The 17,456-nt window shown below is 37.0% G+C and overlaps 1 protein-coding gene across 2 annotated transcripts in view; it reads right to left on the reverse strand.

Moving 5' to 3' along the window:
- Window positions 1-17,456, reverse strand: part of EYS (eyes shut homolog) — a 1,023,641-nt gene that overhangs the window by 166,695 nt on the left and 839,490 nt on the right. For both annotated transcript variants that reach the window (XM_026844748.1, XM_026844747.1), the window contains 2 exons: window positions 11,146-11,310; window positions 1,603-1,756 (listed from right to left, as the gene is read on the reverse strand). In XM_026844748.1, coding sequence (XP_026700549.1) covers window positions 1,603-1,756; window positions 11,146-11,310 — 319 coding nt within the window. The remainder of the gene's footprint in view (window positions 1-1,602; window positions 1,757-11,145; window positions 11,311-17,456) is intronic.

A 17,456-nucleotide genomic window follows, 5' to 3' on the forward strand; every position in this document is an offset into this window, starting at 1 on the left:
AGTATTGAACTTTATACTTCTATCAAGTATTTTCTAAGAGAAAAAAATTCTTTACCTGTTGGTTCATAGGGAGAGAAATGGATAGAATTTTCTTTATAAATTTCACATCATTCATAGTTTGTACAAAAATTCTAAAATACATTAATACTGTCAGGTAGCAAGTATTTAGATTTGAATTTATGCTTTGTGATTTTGTTTCATTAATACCAGGCATTAATACTAATATAAAATAAAAGGAAAAAAACCTGCTTTAAACGGAGCATAAGAGTAATGTACAGGCCTGTGGCTAAGAAGAAATATAAGATGGAAAGGAAACAGTTTCTTAAATGGTAGAACCTTTCATCTATCCGTATTTTGAAAAGAGGTTTTACATTTATATTCTAACAAGTTTGTTTCTAAAATATGGCAAAACTTATGGGGTGAGCATAAAATCTAACTAGAAAAAGTCTAAATAATGTCTTCTCCCCATGTCAATCTACTCTGTATACTGAGATCATCAAACCTCGCATGAGCAGCATTTTAGAATTTTACATCTACATCATACAGATACAGCTCAGAAGGCAAATACAATCATCATGTGATTATTTTATTTTCCTTTTTTTGATAGTAAGGTAATTTTGAGAACACTGATGTGCATGTTTCATTGTAACTTTTGCAGTCTCCTTCATATACCATCCTTTAACAGCAAAAATGGTCCTAGCTAAAACCACCTTTAATTTAATAACTTGTGCAATAGTTCCCTCCCATCACAAGTGCTTGCAGTTCAGGTGCAGCAATTAGCTCTGATACTTTAACTATGTAATAAGCAAAATAATATCTTAATCACACTAACTTGAAATTTTATATGGCCATTAGAATTATTTCTAAAATATTTTTAAATTTAACATTAAACACTTTACCATTATTTTCATGTTACTAATATAAATATAACATAGCACATATATTATTTCATTCTTAACTTTTTTCTAAGTTGCCCATATGAAATTCCATGAGTGGAAAAGACTTAATCCATTACCAAAACATGATAACAATATATTTTCCAAAATTATTAACCATTCTGTGAACTATTGTGTGTACTAGATGAAAAATGACAGTACTGTTCAGTCACCATTGTATACTGCTGACAATACAGTTGCATATGTAGATATGACAGTTTACTGCATTGTGAGATGTTAGTGTGCCCATTTTTAATTTTTCCTCTTAAACATTTAGTTGTATATTTAACACTAGAATTCTGATAACAAATATAAATTATTCAACATGTAAATTAATAAACATAAATTCTGAGCTACCCATTTGTAACTTCCAACATTATGTATAAATTGATTCAGTTCTCAAACTGACTTCATCTGTATCTGTAAAAGTGTCAGGAGTTTGAATGATATGTTAAGTTCTCCAGAGAACTGAACTAATCCATGTGAACTAAAATGTATTTTCAATCAAGGACACTACCTTTTGAAAAAGGTTTCCAACTATGCAACAATTTTGCTTTCTAATATGACTTGTCTTTTTATTGTTAAAAAAAAAAAAAGTGAAATCACACTTTATTGCTCAATATATATTACAAAAACTCTTTAGTATAACACAGTGGTAAGTTCTTACCTTATTGTGATAGGGATGAGTATACCCCTGCTAATGGATTGATTGACAGATACAGTCAGAATGTTCTGAGAGTTTCCACAGCTGAATCGAACTGTTGGTCTTCCCTCCACAAGATACAAGTGAAGAAACTGTTCTCCCAAATTCTTTTCACTAGCTTTGAAAACAAAAATGAAGACAGTCACACTTCTGAAAGTGTAGGACCTTCCAAAAATATTCCACACTACTGGAATGCCAATGCCAGTCATAATGACCATGTGACATTGAGGAATCATTTATCTATATGCAGGACTCTGCTTGAGTGACTGTGAGAATAAAATTAAACTCTGTATCAACATCTGTAACTGGTCAAAGAAAATAACCAAAATACAAGATTTATTTTTATACTACTGTAGTTGCATAAATCTTACAGAAATATTTACATTAATGGAAGGTGAACTTTTCTCTATAACCGAGCAGGATCACTAAGGTGACAAAGGTGATGCTAAAAAAAAACCCAACCAAATCACAAAAGTACTATAACATCACAATTTACTTTTTTATAAATGCCAGCTTCTGGGGGGACTAGCATGAGTGGGTTTGGTGCCAGTTGCTGGAGTCAGACCTTAAGGTGTAGACACCCTGGCCTGTGGTGTCAGCTAATGGAACTAGTGGGAGTCTCAGTGCCAGGGACTTGAGAAGATGGGGGTCTCAGCCACCAACCACTGGGGTACTAATGTTGTGTGTCCCAAAAAACAGATATAAATGTGTTTGTGTGGGGGGAGGGGGCTGCAAGGACTATGTGCTAGTAATTGATGAGAGAGGTGTGAGTGGATCTGAGCCCACCAACTGGAGTAAGACCCCATTTAGGCACCCCCAGACCTGTGGTGCCATCAACTGCAGTCAGTGAGGGTCTTAGTACCAGCTACTGGTGTGGGTGAGGGTCTCCTCTGCCAGTCACTGGGAGCCACCAGTGTGAGTGAAGTGAGCAAGGGACTTGGTGCCAGTGGCTGAAGTGGGATGACAGGTCCTAACCTGCGTGTCTCATGCCAGCTTCTGGGTGTAGGTGAATGTATTTGCTAGTAAACGTCGACGTATTACCTGTGAGGAGGAGGCCCCGGGTCCAGGCATGGGTATCAGATAGGTAGAGGATCCATGCTGGTATTTGGGGTACCCCCAACTGTGGAGTGCCCGGGAGATGGGTGTGTGAGTGCATGTGTCTGTCTGTGATCCAGCAAGCAGGAGACCCGTGGGGTGGGTAAGAAGACATGTGATCCAGGCAGGGGTATCAGATGGACACATGGGATCGTGCTGCTACATCAGAAATCTGTGAATGTGTGTGTGGTTGTGACTCTAGCAAGTGTCACAAATGTGTGTGCCTTCACTAGTGAACTGCTATTACTAATAGCCAGAGAGGAGAGGAATTGGCTTTCTACAGTCATGTTTTATGTGAGTCCTCTAGGCAGGTGCTGTTGAAGGCAGTGCCTTCCCTGTAGCAGCCTGTGTAGCCAGCTGTGTTGTTCTCTGTGTGCCTGCATGTGTGCACACGTCTGTGTGTCTCTGGGATGGACGCTTCACATGGTTTAACCTGCAGATGGGAAAGGCAGAAACCATGTCCATCAGCCTGGGATGAAGACCCCTGAGTCTCCAGGCTGGGTTCCAGCATCTAGGCAGGAGGGAGTGCCAGACCTGGAGCTGCTGGAGGTGGTCACAGTTAGAACAACTCTTAACGTTTTTTTTTTCAGAAAGGTAAAAAGAATTGGGAGTACAACTTCTTGCTGGAAAACAGACTAATTTGTAAAGAGAAAATAATTAATTTGGAAGACAAAATAGAAAGAAAAAGATAACATGTTTTAGCAGATAGAGGGAAGCCACAGATGCTTGCAGCTTCCTCATTATTTGCTTTTGTATAGTTCAGAGCAGAAACAGTTCACAATGTAAACTCCATCCTCGAGAGCAGCTTTCCAGTCAACATGGTGCTTCTTCTGTCTGTTACAAATCCTGATGACCTACTGAAAGTCTTTTATTCTTAGACATATTTTATATTCTGAATACCTAATTAACTCTGAAGCTACTTTAATTTGACTGGATTTTATGCCTTTGGCTTTTATGATTTCCCTCTACAGTAGTCTGATAATTCTCTTTCAAAATGTATTGCACTGTCACTGTTCAAAAAGTCACTGCTTTTTAACCCTAGTGTAAATGATATATGCACATATTTCATCATTTGTTTCCTTTTCTTCTTCCCTCTGTGCATATTCTATTCCAGGCATTTCCAATTTCTATCAATAAGTAAGTCTGTAAGTTACATTCAATTCAGAGAGAATGAAGTGGGGGAGGGTTGTGAATGTATATACTGACAACATGTCTTGAAGGGAAGTTATGGATGAATAGCTTATTTCTCTTCTCCCAGTCACTGTCTTTCCATTCACATTGCCCACTAGTGTAAACTTGGAAGAAGGTCCTTGTTATTACTAGTAAAGAAAAAAATTTGGGACAGGTAACATTACTCCTTGAAACCGCAGTGAGTATTACTGCTTGAACTTCGGTCTAGGGAGTGCTTATAAGTCACACTTACAGGTGACTAATAGCAATCTTCATATTATCAGCTAGGTGGTATGAGATCCTTGGTAAGAACAGTCCTTTAAATCTTTCTACCATGGATATGAGGGGATAGAGTGTCCCTCTGAATAATTTCATTCTGGCAATGTAAAAGAGCATACTCTACCTAACATATATGGTGGGAAGTTGCCGTCATAGGAAAAGCCTGAGTCTTAAGCAAAGCAGACAGATTCCAGGAACAGACACAGATCAGGAACCATCTGAGTGAAAAATCTTGTTTGATATTAGGGGTAACTTATCTTGACCTTAGTAGAGATTACATGAGGGGATCAGGTCAAAGAAACCAGATTTCAGCAATCATTCTTTCACAGGAAACTGCAAGCTGGAAGGCTATTTTTAGTATATTAGTATGATGACAAACAAGTGGTTATTGGGCTCAGATGGTTGCTTATCTAGAACAGACAGATTTAAATTCCCATTAAGCTATGGGGTGAAGCTTTATTAGGCAAAAACATATTTTAACACAGAGGAAGGATACTGTGAAATGCTCTGCGTGAGAATGCAAGCTAAAATAACAGTCAACTAGACTATGACCAAATTTCCTGAAATGCCCATCTTTAATTTTAGGAGAGTAAGTAGTATCTGAGGATCAGAGCTTCTGAGAGTATAGGAAAATAATTTATGAGCACAACTTATGAAAAAAGAGCTTGTGTCCTTAAGGAATGCTATAAACATGAGATGTGATATATGAAATCCAATTGTCAGAAGTTATAGACTATCATATGTAGTAGAAGTTAAACAATCTGTCTTTGAAGGAGTTGTGAACAGTATTATGCTGACTCTGTTAAAAGTGAAAATGATGAAGTAAAACTTTATAACTGTATCATTTTTTTCTGATCACCTGAATTTTATTTTTCTTTGTGCATAAACATCACAATTTACTTTGACATGTTGATGAAATCAAATCATGCAAACAAGTAAAATCAATAAGGAATAGAACAAAAAATCATAAGAATGCATACTGTACTCAACAAAGGAATATTTCTCAAATTATGGCTTATCTTTATTGGCACAAATGTAATAATTGTGCTGGGTTGTGTAAGTGGTGGGGGTTTCTGGTTGTGGGGGAGGGGGCTACAGTGGTGGCCCTCTGTGACAAGCTTCTTGAAGCTCTCCAGGGTTCTGCGTGGTGCTCAGTTGCCCCTGGGCTCAAACCATAATGATTTTCAAACTTTTTCTCCTGACATATTTAAAGAGAAATCTCACATTCCACCGGTAATTTAAAGATAAGGTAACTGCAAAAAGTCCAGACATTTTTAGTCCATTGACTGTTACCATTTGTATGTTTTTCAAATACATACTGAAAATAATTAGGGAAAACATTATTATTAAGAAGATAAGTACATTTGTCTTTGTATTAAACAGATGATGGTTTATAATCTATTAAAAATTATGTGCAGACCAGTTCTTGGATTAGTTTCTTTGCCTCTGATATATGTAGTAATATTCTATTAATCACTTAGATCCTATCTCTTTCCCCATGTTTTTACCAGACACCCTATTTTTTTGTTGGCTTCTGAAAACAACAGTTAGTCCTTAGGATTTGTTACTTTCTACCAATCATTGATAAAATCCTTGCTAACAAAGGTATTAAATAGGAAAATGCTTTTCTACAACACTATGGTGCAATTTAGTAAAGTGGTATGCCCAGCACTGTTACTGATTGTCATATTCTGCCTATTAAATAGCCTATAAGTAGGCTTGTTTTCTGTATATATATATTTTATTTTTCTTATATATATTTATATATATGTATTTACATTAACTGCTAAAAGGTATTACAACAATGCATCAGTACTTTTAAGTGTTCATTTCTTTATTTTAAGAGGCATGAAGCTGAACAAGTGAAGAAGGCAGAGATCTCCTTTTTTTTGATCCTCACTGGCTGGTGTACTAGGTAAAGATAGATACAAGTTTTAATCCTTTTACATTTTCCCTTAAGATTCTGACTTAAATATTTGTCTTATGCATACTTTCTGATTTAAATCCATCTGCATATGAAAAGCATCTTGTCTGAGATTTCTCACTGTAATTAAGTGTTTACTAATTATCTGCCAGACAAGTAGATGTAACCTCATCACCAGCTGGTAAAATTTGGTGTATTTGTAAAATGAATGATCTGAAAGTGGACTAATTTAAAAAATCAAAACTTGCAATTATTTTCTAGTAAAATATACCTGAAACAAGCAGTTCACTGTGATACTTATTATTTTTAAAAATGCTGTTGACAAAGACATTTTTATGTGTGTGAAACTTTTTCAACCTTAATTATGGAGCTATTGCTAACATCAGTATATTACCAGAATATGAAATTGTCAGCAACATTAACCCTTTTTTATAATTCTGTAGTTCTTGTACCTAGTGAGTGCACCAGCCTCAAGATAACTTTCTGCTGACAGTTCATTTCTCAGCTGTTTGATGGCAACATAGCTTCAAAAAAGCAGCAGCAGAAGCAGAAGTTGTACTACTATTAAAAGGAGAGCAGCTGACAGCAGCAGCTTCTCTTTTGAAGTCATTAGAAAGGAAAATGAAAGATAGAGCAAGGAGCAAAAAACAGGAATGAAGGAAGAACAGAGGGAGCATAGGAATTCATGAAGGATATTATGTTTATCTGACATAAGAGCTTGGTGCCTGCATACAGAAGTAATAAATCAAAAAACTCTGGATTCATTCAAAAAACAGCGGATAAATTTTTATTAAAAAAATGTATATAATGTATTTTATATTCATGTAAAACTAAATAAGGATATCGATATGGACAATCATTGCAAACATTTGTATTATTACAAAAAGAATCTAATTGCCAGGGAGACATAGAACAAAACAAAAAAAAGCAAAAAGGTAAAGAAACTGGTTCAATAGAAAGGAGAAAAGATCCTGAGGAAGACTAACAGTGTAGAACAAAGTTGTAATTAATGTTAAATACAGTATCAGAGTTCTACAAGTCCTCCTCTAATTTCTGTGTCTGTGTTCAATATCCAGGAAAAGGTCCAATTTTATTTTTTTTTTTTTTTAATCTTAGCTGAAATCTAACCTTAGAAGAAAATCTACCGGTCACTAAAAAAGTGGAATCTTGCAAGTCACGTAAAGCCCATTTTTAAGGGTAGAAAGGGGAATGGGAATGCAAGTACATTGTGTTACTGGGAACCAATGAAGAAAAAGTGAGTAAAACAACTGCTAGAAATCACATGAAAATCATCCCAATTCCTGGAGCTGTCCCAGCTCAGTGTCAGAGTGAGACTGAACTCATACCACTGTATCCTGACACTCCCTTCTTCTCTCTCTTTGGGTGTATGAAGAGACAATAAGGGAGCTATGATAGCCCATGGAGATCTCAGATATGGGTAGAAAAGATATGGAAAGAAAACAAATGCATGGTTCTCCACTAACACCACTATCTTTCCAGAAAGTCCAAAGATAAATGTTCTAAAGAATGTGAAGCACTCAAATAGAGCTGTAACAAAATCTCTGTAAACACCTCAAAAATACTATATTATTAACTTTCCACAGAAAATATGAACTGATAGATGAGCAACTATTAGGTTAGATACAGGATGAATACATTATCTAGAAAATACATAGAATGATAGAATGGTTTGAGTTGGAAAGGGCCTTTAAAGGCCATCTAGTCCAACCCCCCTGCAATGAGCAATGACATCTTCAACTAGATTAGGTTGCTCAGAGCCCTGTCCAACATGACCTTGAATGTTTCAGGGAGGGGACATCTGCTATCTCCCTGGGCAACCTGTTCCAGTGTTTCACCACCCTCATCATAAGAAATTTCTTCCTTATAACTAGTTTAAAACTATCCTCTTTTAGTTTAAAACTATTACCCCTCATCCTGTTGCAACAGGCCCTGATAAAATGTTTGTCCGCATCTTTCTTATAAGCTTCCTTTAATTACTGAAATGCTGCAATAAGCTCTCCCTGCAACCTTCTCCAGACTGAACATCCCCAACTCTCTCAGCCTTTCTTCATAGGAGAGCTGTTTCATGCCTCTGATCATTTTTATGGCCCTCCTCTGGACCCGCTCCAACAGGTCCATGTCTTTCCTCTACTGAGGACTCCAGACCTGGACACAGTACTGCAGGTAGGGCCTCACTAGAGGAGGGTAGAGGGGCAGAACCACTTCCCTTGACCTGCTGACCACACTTCTTTTGATGTAACCCAGGATGTTGTTGGGCTTCTTGGCTGCAAGTGCACATTGTCGGGTAATATCTAGTTTTTCATCCATCAGTACCCCGAAGTCTTTCTACTCAGGGCTGCTCTCAATCCCTTCATCCCCCAGCCTGTACTGACACTGTGATTGCCCCGACCCAGGTGCAGGACCTTGCACTTGGCCTTACTGAACTTCATGAAATCCATATGGGCCCACTTCTTGAGTTTGTCTTTGTGCTTCTGGATGGTGTCCCATCCCTCAGGGGTGTTAACTGCACAACTCAGCTTGATGTCATCACAAACTTCCTGAGGGGCACTTGATCCCACTGCCTATGTCATTGATTAAGAAATTAAACAGTACTGGTCCCAGTATGGACCCCTGAGGGACACCACTTGCCACTGATCTCTATCTGGACATTGAGTCACTGACCACTACCCTCTGGATGTGACCATCTAACCAATTCCTCATCCACTGAACAGCCTACCCATCAAATTCTTACCTTGCCAATTTAGAGAGGATGTTGTGGGGGGCTGTGTCAGAGGCCTTACAGAAGTCCAGATAGATGACATCTGTAGCTCTTTCCTTGTCTCCGATGTAGTCATTCTATCACAGAAGGCCACAAATTTGCTCAGGCAAGACTTGCCCTTTCTGAGGCCATGATGGCTGTCTCAGATCACCTCTCTGTCATCCATGTGGCTTAGCATAGCTTCTAGGAGGATCTGTTCCATAATCTTCCCAGACACAGAGGTGAGGCTAACAGGTTGGTAGTTCCCAAGGTCCTACTTTCTAACCTTTTTAAAAATGGGTGCAATGTTTCCCTTTTTCCAGTCATCAGGAACTTCACCTGACTGTCATGACTTTTCAAGTATCATGGAAAGTGGTTTGACAACTACATCAGCCAGTTCCCTCAGGACTCTGGGGTACCTCTCATCAGGTCCCATAGACTTATGTATGTTTGGGTTCCTCAGAGCCTGATCTTCTCTTACAGTGGGAGGGACTTTGCTTCCCCAGTCCCTGTCTTGAAGTTCATCCACTTGAGAGGTGTAGAAAGAGGCATTGCCAGTGAAGATAGGCAAAAAAAGTTGTTGAGTATCTCAGCCTTCTCCTTATCCATTGCTACCAGTTTGGCTAACAGCATACAGTATTGCAAATCCTGTTTCAAAGTTACTCTAACCACTATCCCTCCCCAGCTTCATAAATTTGCTGCTTTCAGATCAAAACCTTTTCCAACAAGTAGTGATAGAAACAAATTCAGCTGTGGTTGTAGTACAGTACACTTATCCAGGTTTTCAGAAAACCCCACTTCCTCCTGAGAGTAGAAGAAAAGCTTCCACGTCGATTTGTTGGTTGGGTTTTTTTGTTTGTTTGTTTGCTTTTTAACAGACATGCTTACTCAGACCTTCTGGGCAGATAGTAAGCTTTACTTTAACTTTGGCTGGAAGCCAATTACTTTGCAGTGATGGGGCAAACAAAATCATTAAATGATAAATATATTCAAAGTACTTCCAGTGACCTTCCCTGAATCTGTCTTGAAGCCAAATAACTCTTCTTGAAATTCCAATAACTAACAAGTATAAAACACTATAACTGCCACATCACTGCTTATCCATGATTCTTAGCAAATTCTGCAGCCATGTAGCTTAGGTAAATGCAGCAACAGTTCAGCTATAACACACAAGGATTTGAGATAGCATTTTGAAAAGCACTAAACATGAATGTTCAGTTTGGGGCTACAGTGTGTTACATCCAAAGAAAGTGTTATACATATAATAATAAAAGGCATAATTAAATAATGCCATGAAGATTATAGTATTTTTAACCCTGGCTTATAAAAGCTTGCATAGTAAATGCATACTACTTCCAGATTACTATAAAAATAACAAAAATTAATTAAAATTATTTATATAAAATCAACAAGATTTTTTTGTGTAGATAAACCCTGGGAAGCTGCAGTGAACAGAGAATGCTCCTAATATTTTTTTCTCTGGAGTAAATCTATCACATACATTGCACAAACATATTTTTCTAGCTTTTTCTGGGATCAGGAAGAAATCATCTCACTTTCCAGGTTTTCCATTTGGGTAGAAATTATAAGCTAAAATATATAATGAATATATAACTGGCAGAGAAACCTATTTTTCTTGCTGACTACTGAAAAGCATGCTGTCTCAGAAGTTCATGTCATATACTGAGGAACGAAGTATAAAGGCAAGTAGCAACATTCTTACGTAGTCTCAACAAGCGTACATCCAAGTTTGCAAGTATACTCTCCATGAACCACAAAAGAATCCTCTGAAGGGTAAAATCACAGTAAATACTCCGAAATATGGCAAATTTGCAGAACTTCAGATATTTTTGCAAATCAAAAGATCTTTGGAACAAAGATTACAATTATAATAAAAAATGAGTCTCAACTCAGCTATGAAGAAGCTGTTGCTCTGTAATAAATTGTTCAAACCTTCTTCAACATTCGTATTTTAGAGCTGTAACACTTATTACTGAAGTCATATGCTTGCTATGTTCTTTCTTGTCAGGAAGCAGCATTTTCACTTGCAAGTTATGTTTTGCTCAATGAGTCATAAATTAAAGAACTTTCCAGAGTAACACAAAGAATCATGGTTCAAATTTTATAATGCATCATGCATTAGAATACCAAAAGACTTCTACTACATTTTAATGACTCATTTTACTGCTGAATAGGAAATGCCAGCTGATGTACACTAAAGTTAATAAGGACCTGAAGAAGCTAAAACTGATACTTAGCTTCAAGTATCATTGGTACTCACTGTAAAGAATTGTGCCATTTAGAGCAGTTGTTTTCACTGTCAAGTACAGAGTCGTCAGATTGCTTGTTTCCTGCCCAGATGCAGTCCTGGTCTCAGATACAGATGTCACAGAAGGTAGTTCCAAATAAGAATTTCCAGTAAAGGATGGAAAAAAAAGTGCCGTGTCTGAAATGAATAACCAAAAGATAATTATATCAATTTATTACAAAATAAAGCAATGAAATACACTATAATCAGCAAAACACCTTTAAAAATATCCATTCTTCTGAATACCTGTGAATAGTGCAATCAACTATATTATTTGCAAAGCATGCATATAAATTTATTTAATTTCAAACGTTCAAATTAAATATGCAGAAAATGAAAGTATTCTAGCATCTGTGTATTGCCAGAAGTGAAAAGACCATTATAGGAGGAACTACTACTAGGATGCAATAAAGTTCAAAAGATTGTTACAAATTTTCATCTTTAGAGATGTGTCTGTGCAGACATCCTATGACATCCCTGTGAAGTACTTTTGCTTTATAGTTGTAGATAAGAAACACAAATGTTCTGGGTTTCAAATTATGATGAAGATGCCATTGGACAATAAATACATTTTTCCACTGCACTACTGCTGTCTTGAAAATAAATAATCACAAGAGAAAATTATTACCTATGAAGGCTTAACCTTTACAACATTTATTGCATTAACTATCTTAGTCATTATGGGTTTTGCTTTTTTTTTCTCTCGCCTGTAGCTGTGATCACAATACCACTCAAGCAAGAAAAAACAAAGTAAAACTAATTGAGGTTAGAGAGAATGTCTTTCTGATGCCTTAAGTAGCCCTAGTTAAGTGATGCTCTTTGAAGACTGTCCAAATTTATCACCAGGGATATGAATAAGGAATGAGCAACAAGAAAAACACTCTTGAGTTCAGGTATTATTTTTGCAAAGAAAATTTTAATTTCATGAACTAAAACTATACAACAGATTTGTGATTGATGATAAGCATGACTAGTATGTGGATATTATTTTTAAAAAATTGTATTCACTTTATTCATTTTTTGTTTACTTGTGGAATCTGCCCATGGTTTAATTTCTGCCATTTTTATTGGACTTAAAAATAAAAAACCAAAATTAAACCCCTAGTTAAACAAGCATATGTTGAAGGGCATTCATTAAAAAAAACCCCACAGCCTGACAGCAAAAGAAAGGCAGGATGGAAAGCAAGAAGTAGTTACGTTTCTAAATGGTAGGTCTGGAAAAATTGGGATTGTTGGAGAAAGTGAAAGAAGTGTGGCAAGAAAAATTTCCCTTGGAGGGTAAGGAAAAGGTCAAAGGAATTGCAAATAATTAAACATCAGAAGCAGACCTACACAATGAGAATGCCATTTGTCTAATTAAATTCATACTTTCAAGGGAAACAGTACTAAAAGATCTAGCTAGTCCAGTGCAGGGCCACAAACATGATTAAGGGACTGAAGCTTCTTTCACATGAGGAAAGACGGAGATAGCCAGGACTCCTCAGCCTGGAGGAGAGCAGGTTTAGGTAGCTCTTATCAATATCTATGAATACCTGATTGGAGGGGATGAAGAAGACAAAGCCAAACTTTTCTCAGCAGTGCCTCCTGACAGACAATGGGCATAACTCAAAAATGAGGACATTTCACCTGAACACATGAAAATGTTTTTTCACTGTGAAGATGGTCAAACACTGGCACAGGTTGACCAGAGGGGTTTGCCAAGTCTTGATCCTGTGACATTTTCAAAACCTGACTGGTCATGATTGTGAGAAAAATTCTCTAGAAAATGTCTCTCTGCTTGAGCAGGTGGTTGGATTAGATGATCTCAAGAGGTCCCTTCCAACCTCAACGATTTGATGATTCTGTGATTTTTCACACAGAGGCTCTGTGTAGAAAACATTAATTCTTGTTCTTCAAATATAGTGCCTTCAGAAATTTCAGTGTAGTACAGTACTCACAATATAGTGGTACATCTTGCAGCTAAAGCTATAAAAAGGTCTTTTATTAGACAGTTTTCAAAAACTACTCAGCTTCGAGATTAACTGTCCACAATTTATTTTCTTCCTGAAAAATAATATTTTATGAAGTTTCTTTCAGATAGCTGAAGGGGAAGGGGAGAAGAGAGAGAAAGGGGATGAAGCACAGGATGTAGAGGCAATCTTGAAACAGGAAGGACAACCTCATCAGTACTGTATGTGGGATAGTTTCCTTAAAAGAAGAGATCTTCCATAAAGACCTGCAACTTTCCAGGCAGTCCAGTACCCTGCATCCAGAAGTCTCTGCTCTAATAGACAGCCTAAACTACTGAGAAAAATGCTATTTCAACTGTAGTGACTACACCTGCAGTGCTGCGTCCAAAGCAGCCTAGACTAATGCAGTGAAGTCCTCTCAGGAATCATCAGGAGAGATATAGAGAAGACAGACTTCACCAGAGACTTAAACTCATACCTGGCCAATAAAGCCATACAGAACTGCAAAGATTCAGAGTACGCCCTCTTCTTCATAGTGTGCAGGCCATTAGCCTGCTGATCCTCAACAGTCATTCTCTGCCCTAAAGCTGTACAATATTTGCAATCTATTGCAACTGTATAACATCAGCAAAGAGGGCACAGAGAGCACAGGGGTTAATCCTCTTGGTTGGATGAAGGGCCTAAGTGGAAGAAAATGAAACAGTAGATATCCCCTTGAGCTTTCATCTTCATGCAAACTGAGACTGATTACTTGCAATGTAAATCAGAAGGAATACAACTTCTACAGGTACCACAATGAAGCAAAGAATCCATCAAAGACTTCTTAAGCACAAGACAACAAGAAAATCTCCTACCCAGCAAGAGGAATCAACTGTGAAGCATTCCAAGTCAACAGTTAAGAAGTACTGAAACAGGACATGGTCAGCTGTGCTTTCTATATCCCATATTTCAGGGGAGGGAGTAGCCACAGATCCTGCAGGGAATAGCTTTACATCGTCAGGGAGGGTGCTCTGACAGAGTATCCTCTCTACAGGAAAATGCACCCATGAAAACTCTTTAGAGCACTCTCCCCCATTTGGCTTAAAAACTAATCTGCAAGCATCACAAGCTAGCTGAAGTGCTTGAATAGCAGATGAAAATCTTTACTGTTAATCATTGTTGTTTGTTGTTTTATCTTTTGTAACTTTGTTCTGTAACTACAAAATTGTTTTAAAGTATCCATATTCTCTTGTTCCTTAAATCTTGACAAATAATAAAGGTAGTTCTGGCTAAACTAATGAGAAGGTCTGGAGAGGAAACTGTTATTTCATTGACAAGTATTAGTCAAGCAAGTAGCCCAGCATATGGCAAGAAGGTGAGGAGCATGTAAGAACCCCAACTAGGGAAAAACTGAAGGGCAATACAGATTTACCAACCATGATCCTCACAAGAAGGAGAGGGAATGTAATGGAGTCATCAGCACAGCAGTCCTGTAGCATGGAGAATTTCCACAAAGGAGTTGTGTTATGACCTACATTTAAGATCTTTGAGTAGAATGTGATTTTTTGAGATATTAGTTGTTACTACAACTGAACAGTGACAAATGTGAGACTATACCAATAGAGGATAGTGAGAAAACTAATACAGTACAAATTCTCAAAGCTATGCAGTTCTTTCAGACTCGGAGTATGTTCCTGTTTCAATAAGAAAAATGGTTTAATGAATTTTAGCCCCTGAACTGTTTTTTAGGATATGTAAGTGTGTAAAACCTAAATTGATCAAACTTGGGTCCCTATCTGCATATAGGCTTCACTTTAGATACTTAAATATGTCAATGATCAGAAAGCAATATAATACAATGATAAACAAAATTAATATGTAAAAACACCTTGTAAGTACAAGGCATAATAAACTATATGTAATGTAACAGTTTTACAGGTCTCAAATATACTGAAAGGAATTAAAAATTAATAGTTGAAGGTTAAAAAAGGGGGCTACAAGTAATTCAAGATACAATACCTACAAAAAATTATAACAGAGACTACAGAGATGGGTCTTGGATTTCCTGAACAGCACATACAGATTTAGACTACATATAAGGAAGAAATTTTTTATGATGAGGGTGGTGAAACACTGGCACAGGTTGCCCAGAGATGTGGTAGATGCCCCTTCCTTGGAAACATTCGTCAGGTTGGATGGGGCTCTGAGCAACTTGATCTAGTTGATATCCCTGCTCATTTCAGGGGTGGGATTGGACTAGACGATCTTTAAAGGTCCTTTCCAATCCAAACCATTCTATGATTCTACATTGCTAATAGAATAACTACTTTAATGACTTAAATGAAGGCTTGAATTTTCTATTGAAAGAAATAGGTTTTGTGGGATATTGACTACAATTTTCATAATATAACAAGAAAAAGTTGTGAAACTTTTAGCAAGTTTCTATTATGATCCTATTTGACTTTGTCTTAGAAAATAAAGAGTAGTAAAGGGAAGAATACAGTTTTCCACTGCTAGTAAATTGGAATCTGCCTGTTTCCACTCCTATCTCTAATTCTTCATTTGCATTGTTTGCTTTTTGTGACAAGTTTGGTTTAGTACTGAATTCTATTTAATTCTACTAAATTCACTAAAACCAGACTTTTGAATCTTGAAGACAGTAAGACCCAACAACTGTATCAGCCATCACTAAATAAATTCAGATGAGAAATAAGTAATACTTTTAATAGTAAGGATGAATATCAGAAAAAAAAAAAAAAAACCCCACCACAAAACCCTAGAAAAGGCAAGTAATACATTCATCTTCTGTTAGGAGAGATCTAACCAAACATCTGAACAAGCTGTCTACAATCTACGGGATAGATAACTTCAATGAAAATCCTTGTCCCTCTTTAATAATGAAAAGAAATAGGTAATCCCAGGATGTGATTCTCTTCACCTCATAATAAACATCTAAAAACCCCAGATGAATCATAACCTAAATCCATTCCTTTTCTCCACTGCCTATAAAAGGAATTGAGGGTCACTAGCCTAGCTGTAGACAGGTACACTGGCAGTATCTGAAGTCAGACGAACAATTCGTACTCTTGATGTCCGTGCATCAGAACCAAATGGCCTACTGGAGTCTTTTCTTTAGGCAAAAACAAGATAATACAATAGTTCTGAGATGAAATGTAGGAGATGTGAACTGAACAGGATATCAAAATAGTTAGTCAGGGGCTTAAACTCTGAATTTGCTATTTGTATTTTTCAGTTACCGTGGTAAAGATCCTATGACAGAGATCTAAAATTTATGGACAGATCTTGTGCTTTCTTCTCTTTTCCATCACCCAAAGAATATAGTAGAAGCACAGATGACAAAAACTTTGCCGACGAGTGCAGAAAACCTTTTCCATATTACTAAGAATGGAGCTGTACCCAGCAGGCAAAAAGTCAGTTTAACAGCAATATCAAGGGACTGATGAATACATGGCTTGCTCTATCTATCTCATGCTCACAAAATATCCCAGGAAATAAAATTTAACAAGCTGAGAGTAATGCATTCTTTTATCTCATGTTCACGGTGGGAAGAAAATCAAAGTGAAATAAATATGATTCAGAAAATTCCAAGGGATTATGTCTGGTACATACAAAATCTGACTTGGGTATTTCATAAAGCTTCACACACACCCCTACAATAGTACAGAAATAAAATAACCATTTCCTCAATGACTGTAACTGTAAAAATCTACTAAATAATTGATTAGGTGAGTTCAGCTGTTTCCAGACAATAAAATATGAAACAAAATAAATCTCACCCTTGCTGCTTTCATTCATTTGTTTCAATGCACAAAAGCCTTCTGGTTGCTGTAACTGAACTCCTATATTATGAGGAAAAAAATCTTTATGGAATAAAATGCACAAGTTTTTCTTTATCAGGCCAGTCTGGTGCCTTGCTGATAATGCACTCTGGCATCAACTGGGCAATCTGAATTCAGATCACTGGCTTAATCTCTTACTTTGCAGATTGCTAGGGGTTTCAAATGGCAGAAAGATGGTATATCTAATCCTGAAGACAGTGAGGAAGCACTAGGAGGCAATGGGTCAAATAAGCAATCCTTAAGAGCAGGACATAATTTCATTTTCATTGAAGAAAACTGTCATACAAGTGGAGCAGTATTAGATGAAAAGAATTTAAAAATTTCTGGGAAAATAAAGCAGATGATGCCATTAGAAGTCTCTTCTGATTTTACCAGCAGCCTAGTAACATGCCTCTGCAAAGGTACAATGAAACAGAACATAAGCAGGGATGATCAAAGGGATGGTATGGTTTCCAGAAATCAGGCATATTCAACACGGATGAAATATGAAGAGAAA

Source organism: Athene cunicularia, assembly GCF_003259725.1.
Source record: "Athene cunicularia isolate RWA chromosome 3 unlocalized genomic scaffold, athCun1 chr3_part1, whole genome shotgun sequence".
Lineage (NCBI taxonomy): Eukaryota > Metazoa > Chordata > Aves > Strigiformes > Strigidae > Athene > Athene cunicularia.